Source organism: Rhinopithecus bieti, unplaced genomic scaffold, assembly GCF_001698545.2.
Source record: "Rhinopithecus bieti isolate Rb0 unplaced genomic scaffold, ASM169854v2 scaffold_40368, whole genome shotgun sequence".
Taxonomy (NCBI): domain Eukaryota; kingdom Metazoa; phylum Chordata; class Mammalia; order Primates; family Cercopithecidae; genus Rhinopithecus; species Rhinopithecus bieti.
Window position 1 is genome coordinate 557,814 of NW_016817546.1, and position 10,082 is coordinate 567,895.

At 52.0% G+C, this 10,082-nt stretch overlaps 1 protein-coding gene across 1 annotated transcript in view; it reads left to right on the top strand.

Annotated features, from left to right (window-relative positions):
* Positions 1-9,142, top strand: part of SLC2A7 (solute carrier family 2 member 7) — a 28,977-nt gene extending 19,835 nt beyond the window's left edge. The window contains exons 9-12 of the mRNA XM_017856008.1: positions 1,367-1,468; positions 4,234-4,309; positions 7,491-7,618; positions 8,866-9,142. Coding sequence (XP_017711497.1) covers positions 1,367-1,468; positions 4,234-4,309; positions 7,491-7,618; positions 8,866-9,087 — 528 coding nt within the window. The 3' untranslated portion in view covers positions 9,088-9,142. The remainder of the gene's footprint in view (positions 1-1,366; positions 1,469-4,233; positions 4,310-7,490; positions 7,619-8,865) is intronic.
* Positions 9,143-10,082: the final 940 nt, after the last annotated feature.

A 10,082-nucleotide genomic window follows, 5' to 3' on the forward strand; every position in this document is an offset into this window, starting at 1 on the left:
ATGGGGTTTCACCGTGTTAGCCAGGATGGTCTCGATCTCCTGACCTCGTGATCCGCCCGCCTCGGCCTCCCAAAGTGCTGGGATTACAGGCTTCAGCCACCGCACCCGGCCTATTTATGTATTTCTTTAAACGGAGAGACAGGGTCTCACTCTGTTGACCCAGCTGGTTTCGAACTCCCGAGCTCAAGCAATCCTCCTGTCTTGGCCTCCCAAAGTGCTGAGATTACAGGTGTGAGCCACTGTGCCCAGCCCAGGGGCTATTTTTAAATGTAGATTTTATTCCTATTCAGGTATGGTGAGGCCAATAGATCAGGAGGTGGCTACTGCTGGAAAGACAGTTTGTTCCTCACAGATCCCATGAGGAGGGCACAGTCCACGCCATGCAGGGCCTGTGGGGAAGCCCCAGGGTTGGTCAGGAAGCAGAGGCATGAAGGGGAAGTGTGAGGATGAACCTTTACTGTGGTTCCCACAGAAAGGAACGGGTGAGGCAGGGTGAGCAGGTTTAGGAGTAGCTGGTGTGAATAATTTCCTCAGGCTGGGGGTCACAGAGGCTGTCCCAGCTGCCTGGCCCCTGGCCCCCAGGGTGTTAGGGCAAGTGATGCTGGCCTTGAGTGTGAAAGCTCAGCAGAGGAGGACCTGGGGTGTGGGCCTGCATTGTCGGTTTGCAGATGAAAGAGGCACTCCCAGACAGCCGTTTGTTTGCTATCGGTGGGGTGGGAAGGGTAGTCCCTCCAGGGCCATCAAGGTCCCAAGATGTCAAAGCATCAAACACAGAAAATAGAAAATGTGGTTATTCCAGTGGGTGGCAGAGGTGCAGGGAGCCAAGATCCAGGAGGTCTGGAAATGACCAGAACAAGGAAGGGTGGTGGTGAAGAGCATGAATGTCTGACCCATGTCAAATGAGCAGCCTGCATCCCACATGCAGGCAGCAGGGGTAAGAAAGGGACACCTAAAAGGTGGGGTGTGGTGGCTCACACCTGTAATCCCAGCACTTTGGGAGGCTGAGGCGGGAGGATCACTTGAGGTCAGGAGTTCGAGACCAACCTGGCCAACATGGTGAAATCTCGTCTCTACGAAAAATACAAAAATTAGCTGGGCGTGGTGGCAGATACCTGTAATCCCAGCTACTTGGGAGGCTGAGGCAGGAGAATCACTTGAACCCCAGAGGCGAAGGTTGCAGTGAGCCAAGATCGCGCTGTTGCTTGCACTCCAGCCTGGGCAGCAAGAGCGAAACTCCGTTTAAAAAAAAAAGAAAGAAAAAAGAAAGGGTCACCTAAGAGGGGACTGCAAGAGGAAGTGGAGGCTCTGCCCAAGAATCCTGGGCGCCAGGCCAACGTAGCTCCTCACCGTCCCCCTTCCCCTCCAGGCTGTCCTGGTGGAGCGGCTGGGACGGCGGCGCCTCCTGCTGGCCGGCTACGGCATCTGCGGCTCTGCCTGCCTGGCGCTGACGGTGGTGCTCCTATTCCAGGTCTGACCTCATTTCCTGCCCCCTGGGTGGGGAGTCATAGCGGGGGTGGGAGATCCCCTGACTGAACTGCACCCACTGCACCAAGGGGTTGGTTCTGAGTCCCACTGATGGCACGCATCCTGCCTGGAAACGTAGTTTGCAATGCCCCATCCTGAAGTGAATGTCACAGGTGGCTTTGCTCACCTACACCTGCACATGCAAATAAGTAACTAGATAGATGGTCCAGCTGTCATGGGAAAGAGAAACAAGGAGAACAGTGTACAATAAAGCACGTGCTTCAATGCATAAATGCAAGGGTTCAATCGCATTAGAAAACATATGCGGGCAGTGAACAGGTGTGGACTGAGGAGAGGTAAGACCAGAAGTCATCCCATTCAAGAGGTAGAAGGAGGCTGAGCACGGTGGCTCACTCCTGCAATCCTAGCACTTTGGGAGGCCGAGGCAGGAGGATCCATTGAGCCCAAGAGTTCAAGACCAGTCTGAGCAACATGGTGAGACCCCCATCTCTACAAAAAAACAAAACGTTATCTGGGTGTGGTGGTGTGCACCTGTAGTCCCAGCTACTCAGGAAGCTGAGGTGGGAGGATCACCTGAGCCTGGGAGGTCAAGGCTGCAGTGAGCCATGATCACAGCATTGTACTCCAGTCTGGGAGACAGTGAGACCTTGTCTAAAAAAAAAAAAAATTGGGAATCATATTTCAGTAAGACTAAAACACAGCAGACCACCCAAACAAGAAGTACATCATTTTAATTTGCAGTGTTCTCAGCCTGTATGTATTAGCCACATTCTACGGAAGTGAGGAAAATACATGGTGTGGCATGATACAAAATCTTTAAAAAGCAATCAGCATTCCGCGTCTCGGAGGCAGCCTCTCTGCTCTTGTTGCTTGTGCAGGAACCGCAGCGTTGTCCTGAACCCTTTCACATGGAAAATATATCAGCAATGCAATTGCACATGAGTACAAGAATGTGTGAGGAGCTCCTTCTGTCATTTAGAGACAAGATCTTTGCTCTTTTCCTTCTTTTCCAAGCTGCCCTCTCTGCAATGACTTTGTCCTTAACCACCAGGGAGTGCAGAGAGCTTCATGCAGCAAAGAACTGGGAGGATTCAGGGAATCACCAGGAGGCCAGGGCCTGCGGGAAAGCAAGGCCTGGAGAGGAACAGTGTTAGTGACGCTCATAAATCAATTTCATTAAAGTTTCCCTTGGAAAGAACTTCCTTCTCTAATTTTAAAACCAGTATAAGTTCTCAGCCAGACACAGTGGCTCACACCTGTAATCCCAGCACTTTGGGAGGCCAAAGCAGATGGATCACCTGAGGTCAGGAGTTCGAGAGCAGCCTGGCCACATGGTGAAACCCCGTCTCTATTAAAAATACAAAAATTAGTCGGGTGTGGTGGCGTGTGCCTGTAATCCCAGCTACTCAGGAAGCTGAGGCAGGAGAATCACTTGAACCCGGGAGGTGGAAGTTGCAGTGAGCCAAGATTGTAGCACTGCTCCAGCCTAGGTGACAGAGCGAGACTCTATCTGAAAAAAAAAAAAAAAAAAAAAAAAAATGTAAGTTCTTAGTAGATAGGGATTCTAGGAAGTGAAAAGAGGTGATCAAGACTGAGCGCCACCTGCAGAGACCACCGCCAGTGACATATCCGAAACTTAGGGGCATCCCCGGTGGCTCTTTCACTCCTTCTGTCCGACCAGGGTCTCTGCCTGAAAATGCACCAGCAGCTGCCGGCTTCACACCGGGTCCAGGGCGGCCCCACCAACCCAGCCAGCCTCGCTTTTGTTTGACATATTGAATGGCCCCCAACCCACCCGCCTCCTCTTTCTGTTGAAAATGAATCAGATCGTGTTGTTTCTCTGCTTGGAAGCTCCCAGGGCCTCCTCTCTCACCTCACCATCCAGCTCTGTTGCCAGCTTGTCCCTTGAGGCTGTCTCATAACTGTGACTACAGGGTTCCCTGGGAAGTTCATCTAGGGGCACCTGGTGAGTTTAGCTGAAGTTCGTTGACCTGGTTTTGCATTGGCTGTTCTCCCGGCAGTTGGGAGCAGAGATGGTGATCTGCCGGCTCCACTGGTCCGGGGGTCCTAGGAGTCTCCAGAGAGTAATAGAGAAAGTCCGGACCTCAGCTCACTTATGTTGACTGGGTGACTTCAGCTGTTGCTTGATTCCTGAGGGACTAAGGTTCCTCATAGTCTGTGTTCAGAGCCCTCTGTGCTCTGGTTCCATGATTGTGGGGTTGAAACAATCGTATAGGCCGGGCGTAGTGGTGCACGCCTCTCGTCCCAGCCACAGGAGGCTGAGGCAGGAGAATCTTGAACCAGGAGGCGGAGGCTGCAGTGACCCAAGATTGCGCCACTGCACTTCAGCCTGGGCGACAGAGTGAGAGTCTGTCTCAAAAAGAAGAAATAAGAAATAATCACAGAGTCGCTCAGAGGGCAGAGGAGTATCACAAAGATGAGATGAATTAATATTTGTGACTTGTAAAGTGTGGAGAATAGCACCTGGCAGGAAAATAACTCAAAGGTAGGTGTCCCTCGTTCTCCATGACGCTCATCAGGTGAGGCTGGAGGGCGCCCTCTGGGAGGCTAGAAGGCCTGGTTCTCACTGGCCTTCCTCTCTTGCCCACAGAGCCCTTGAGGTCCATGTAGGTGCCCAGACATCTAGGTGCGGCTCCTCCCTGGGGCAGGAAGGTGGGACCCGCAGGTGGATCCCTCCACACGTGGGGCTCCTGGCCTCAGCCCAGACAACCCTACCTCTCCCCACAGAACAAGGTCTCCGAGCTATCCTACCTCGGCATCATCTGTGTCTTTGCCTACATCGCGGGACATTCCACTGGGCCCAGTGAGTACCTGCATGCTGCCCTCGCCCCGGCCATCGTGGTCCATTCCTGGGCCTGGCACGCAGTCGGTGCTCGACACATATTTGCTGAGTGAATGGACGTGCTCATGCAGATCCCACCCGTTCTTAGCTCTAAGCCTTGATGGCACTCCAGGCCATGTTCATTCATTCAACCAGCGTCAGCCAGGCCAGTGCCCCACTGATCATGTGTGGCTCCCAGGGGCGCCCAGACTCAGGTTTGGCACCCAACAAGGAGACGAGCTTTTGCAGAGAGGGAGCTTGTGCCGTCCAGACCCCCCTGGGGCACCTCCGTTTACATCCATACCCTCCAGACACTCACTTTAGCCTCCAAGCCCACAGCACACCCAAGGCTCAACTGCCTTCTGTCCCTGCTGACCGCCAGCTACAGTCCCTTACTACACTGTCCCCAATGTCCTGTTGCCAGTGGCTTCGGGCTTCCACCTGGGCCCACCTCTTGGGCAGCCTCTGAGACTCCAGACTCCTTCCCCAGTGTGTCCTGAGAATTGAACCTCCTTCTCCCTGCCTGGGAAAAGACACCCCTGACTGTGAAGACTTTAATAACATTCCCTGAAGAATGTTCATTTTGAAAGCACCGTCCATAAACCAAAATGAAGGTATTAATTCATTCAACACCCATTGGCGGAATACCTCTTTACACTGTGCTGTGTCAGGCACATGAATGAGACAGCATAGTTATATTTAAGGGTATTTAAGAAGTCAGATTTAGGCCTGGCATGGTGGCTCATGCCTGTAATCCCAACATTTTGAGAGGCAGAGGCAGGCGGATCACTTAAGGTCAGAAGTTTGAGAGCAGCCTGGCCAACAAGGTGAAACTCTGTTTCTACTAAAAATGCAAAAATTAGCCAGGTGTGGTGGCGGGCGCCTGTAGTCCCAGCCTGAGGCAGGAGAATCACGTGAACCCAGAAGGCAGAGGTTTCAGTGAGCTGAGATCCACCACTGCACTCCAGGTTGGGCAAGAGAGCAAGACTCCGTCTAAAATAAAAGTGTTGGGGGGGTGGGATTTAGAGCAGGACACCTTCCCAGTGTACCTCAAACGTGGAGGCAGCAGAACCTCAAACGAAAAGCGCTAGTGTGTGTAGGAGACCTGGCCGGGTTCCAAGCCATTCTGCCCCCACTGCCTGTGTGTCACCTGGAGCAAGCCGTGGTTCTTCTCCAAGAACAGGGGTGATCAGGTGTGCCGGCAGATGCGAGCTCAGAGCATGCGCTGATCGGACATTCAACTTAGGCCTAAGGACTGTTGGCTGCTGCTGTTGTGGTGGACAGGAGGGAGGCAGGGCAGATGGCATCCCTTGGGGGCAGGGCCCTGGAGAAGGGGCCCGGGCCCCACCTCACTGGGCTGCAGGAGTTTGCATTTGATATCCCAGCTTCATTCAGGGGCTTTGAATTCTCCTCCATGTCCATCCAGGGAGATCGGGCCTTTTCTTAGCTTTCTTCTTCTTCTTTTTTTTTTTTTTAGAGTCGGAGTCTCACTCTGTTGCCCTGGCTGGAGTGCAACCTCCAACTCTTGGGTTCAAGGGATTCTCCTGCCTCAGCCTTCTGAGTAACTGGGACTACAGGCGCAGGCCACCACACTGGACTAATTTTTGTATTTTTAGTAGAGACAGGATTTCACCATGTTGGTCAGGCTGGTTTCAAACTCCTGACCTCAAGTGATCCGTGAGACCCAGCCTTTTCAATGAGGCCATTTCACCACCTAACCCGGGATGGGAAGCTTGGAAGAGGAGGGACAGAATTTTCCTCTTTCTTTGTGTAAAGCTACAGATATGTATATATGCAGGACCTAAACAGACACACAGTATTAAAATTTCATGGGAGTGGCGATTAGGGAACAAAAATGGCTTTAGATATTTTAGACAAAGCCTCTTTTTTTTGTTCTTTTTTGAGACGGAGTCTCACTCTGTGGCCCAGGCTGGAGTGCAGTGGCGCCATCTCGGCTCACTGCAAGCTCCACCTTCCAAGGTTCACGCATTACTCCTGCTCAGCCTCCCGAGTAGGCTTGACTGCAACGCCACCCCGCACACTATGTTGACGCCGGCAGCTATTTTTTTTTTTTTGGTAAGAGACGGGGTGTACCAGTTATGCCACCGCGACTGGCCTCGATTCTACTCTCCCAATTATCCGTGATCCGCCCGCCCTGCCTCCAAAGTGCTGGAATTACAGGAGTGAGTCACTGGCGCCCCGAGCCTAGACAAGGCTTCTTTTTTTTTTTTTTTTTTTGCACGACGGAGTCCATCGCTCTGTCGCCTCCAGACAGGATGCAGTGGCCGGATCTTGGCTCACTGCTAAGCTCCGTCTCGCCGGGTTTTAACGCCCATTCTCGTGCCCAGCCTCCCCAGTAGCTGGCACTACAGGCGCCCTACTCCCAAATATCATTTTCAGATTTCGCCACCACAAAAAAGATTAGCCAAACTTCTTCTTGGGAGGCAATCATCTCTGTGAGATTGAACGTCACATCGATTCAGGAAAGAAGTTTCAGAAATTTCGCACCGGCTAGTTTTTTTTTTTTTTGTATTTTTTAGTAGAGATCGGGGTTCCCTCATCCGTCGTTAGCCTACTCCGCGATCTCTCCTGACCCTCGTGATCCGGCCGTAACTCGAAAGTTTTCCTCTCCAATAGTGCTGAATACAGGCTTGAGCCAACAGCGCAACAGTTAAGGAGGCGATAATGAAAACAGTTGCCCAAGAAAAGGTGTAGGCCTCAGGCGCTGCCATACCCAGATCCGCCATAGGAGGGCGGCACTTCCCAAGCGAGGGCCGTCTAAAGTCACAGTGACGCCAGCGCAGAGGAAGCTCTTTCAGAAACCTCTGCCTGTGAGCTGGAGCCGCCTCACTCCCGCTGCTCCCACGAAGCTTCCCATCCATTAACTTTCTGCAGACCTTCATGGAGCATCATTGGCCTTGAAGCAGCAGCAATGGAAATTCAATTCTAGGCTCTCCAACCAGCCTTTGCAAAGTGGACCTTTCCAGCTCCTGCCCTGATCACACCCTGGTTTTGTGGGTAAAGGCAGGGTTCTTTTCCAGTGCCCAATCCCAGCCGGGGCTCTTAAGGGACCTAGGTCTGAGGCTAGAGTGGGCCGCGTCCCGCCAGCCCTGGGGAACCCCTGGGTCCTTCTCCGCCCCACCCATCCTGTTCCGACCTCCAGGTCCTGTCCCCTCGGTAGTGAGGACCGAGATCTTCCTGCAGTCCTCCCGGCGGGCAGCGTTCATGGTGGACGGGGCGGTGCACTGGCTCACCAACTTCATCGTGGGCTTCCTGTTCCCATCCATCCAGGTGAGCGAGGGCCCCTTCCCCAGTCTGCTCCACCCGGCCTCCAGGGAGTGAGCTGTATTCCCCTTCCGCTAAGCACGTCTGTGAATCCAGCAAGGTGGGGACGGGCTCTCAGACATATCCAAGGGTCCACAGACACACGTGGCCCCACTGCCTCCAAACCCTTGAAGACACGGGTTTCCCAGTTACTGAAGGGTGAGCCCCCACTGAAATTGTAAAGGGCTGTTGCTTAGGGGCTCTGGTCCGCGGAGCTCAAAGGTAGTAGAAAGCAAACAAAGCCAGAGCCAGGGAGCAGATCCCCCACCGCTTCCTTCCTCGTTCCAAAGACAAGATGGGCCACAAACTCTGCGCTCTCAGCACCTTCAGGGCACAGAGGCCGTAAACTCCTGTTGTCAAAAGGGTAAGCAGGGTTTTTTTTTTTGTTTTTTGTTTTCGTTTTTTTTTTTAAGATAGGGCCTTGCTCTGTCACCCAGGCTGGAATGCAGTGGTACAAATACAGCTCACAGCAGCCTCGACCTCCCAGGCTTAAGTGATCCTCTCACCTCAGCCTCCCAAGTCACTGGGGCCACAGGCATGGGCCACCACACATGGCTATTGTTTTAATTTTTTTTTTTTTAGGGATGGGGTCTTGCTATATTCCCCAGGCTGGTCTCAAACTTCCAAAGCACTGGGATTATGGGTATGAGCCACAGCACCCGACCAGTTTCTTTTTGATAATAGGGTGAGGGGGATCCAATTTTCTAGACTTTTTTTTTTTCTGCAAACAATCTTTAGTTATCACAATTTTCTAGCTATATCATTCCTCCAGGAGTGAAACAAAACTGGCCACCAAGCAACTCCTTTACAGACGCACAAAGGCCTCTACCAGCACTGGTTATTGTTGTTTGTTTGGGGGTTTTTGTTTTTGTTTTTTTGGAACAGAGTCACGCTCTGTTGCCCAGGCTGGAGTGCAGTAGCGCAATCTTGGCTCACTGCAACCTCTACCTCCTGGGTTCAAGCGATTCTCCTGCCTCAACCTCCCGAGTAGCTGGGACTACAGGTGTATACCACCAGGCCCAGCTAATTTTTGTATTTTTAATAGAGATAGGGTTTTATCATGTTGGCCAGGTTGGTCTCAAACTCCTGACCTCAGGTGATCCACCTGCCTTGGCCTCCCAAAGTGCTGGGATTATAGGCATGAGCCACCGTGCCCGGCTGGATCAGCCCTGTCTTTCTCTGCCCCCTCCTCTCTTTCTTGTCTCCTGGTCTAGGAGGCCATCGGTGCCTACAGTTTCATCATATTTGCTGGAATCTGCCTCCTCACTGCGGTGTACATCTACATGGTTATCCCTGAGACCAAGGGCAAAACATTTGTGGAGATAAACCACATTTTTGCCAAGAGAAACAGGGTGAAGCTTGCAGAGGAGAAGAAAGAAGAAACCATTGATGCTGGGCCTCCCACACCCTCTCCTGCCAAAGAAACTTCCTTTTAGTGGCCCTGCATGACGGACGGATGGGAGCCCATATTTAAGGCTTCCTTCTATGAGAATGGACCTCCTAGCCCCAGGCTCTGGGGAGGATAGTAGCACTGAGGCTTTTGTTGTTGCCCCCATTTAATTTAATTACGGATATTATTAAATACCCACAATAATGCATATTTAGCTGAGAAGTTCCAAGGCTAGCCACTGAGGAATGACCTGGGGGAAGGGGCAGGTACGTGAATTTTGATTGGTTAAGAGTCGATTTTCCAATTCTACATTGGCACCAACATTTAAATGATGTATAGAGGCACTTTTTTAAAGTAAAACTTTTCAAGTTCCACAGTTGCTATGGAGACCCAAACTGCCATCGTGGCATCGATTAGGGAGTCCAAGGCTCCGAATGTCATTGCTTTCCTGACGACATGGCTTCCTTTCTCCACCCTGTGGTTGCAGGTTGCACTGTGAATCCCAGCCCGCGTGCCCAGCTCTGTCCTGTCGATCACAGGGTTAAGGGGGCCAGCCCCTCCACACCTGCGGGGTATTTCTTGTCAGGTGGGACAAGAGCCTGAGAAAAGAAATAAGACACAGAGACAAAGTATAGAGAAAGAACTGTGGGCCCAGGGGACTGGCGCTTAGCATACGGAGGACCCGCGCCGGCACTGGTCTCCAAGTTCTCTCAGTATTTATTGATTACTATCTCTACTATCTTGGTGAGGGAGATGTGGCAGGACTATAGGGTAATGGTGGGGAGAGGGTCAGCAGGAAAACATGTGAACAAAAGGCTCTGTGTCATAAATAAGTTTAAGGAAAGGTGCTGTGCCTCGATGTGCACGTAGGCCAGATTTATGTTTGACTTCACACAAACATCTCAGAGCAGTAAAGAGCAGTGTTGCCGCCAGCATGTCTCACCTCCAGCCATCAGGCGGTTTTCTCCTATCTCAGTAAATAGAATGTACGATCGGGTTTTACACCGAGATGTTTCCTTCCCAGGGACGAGCAGGAGACAG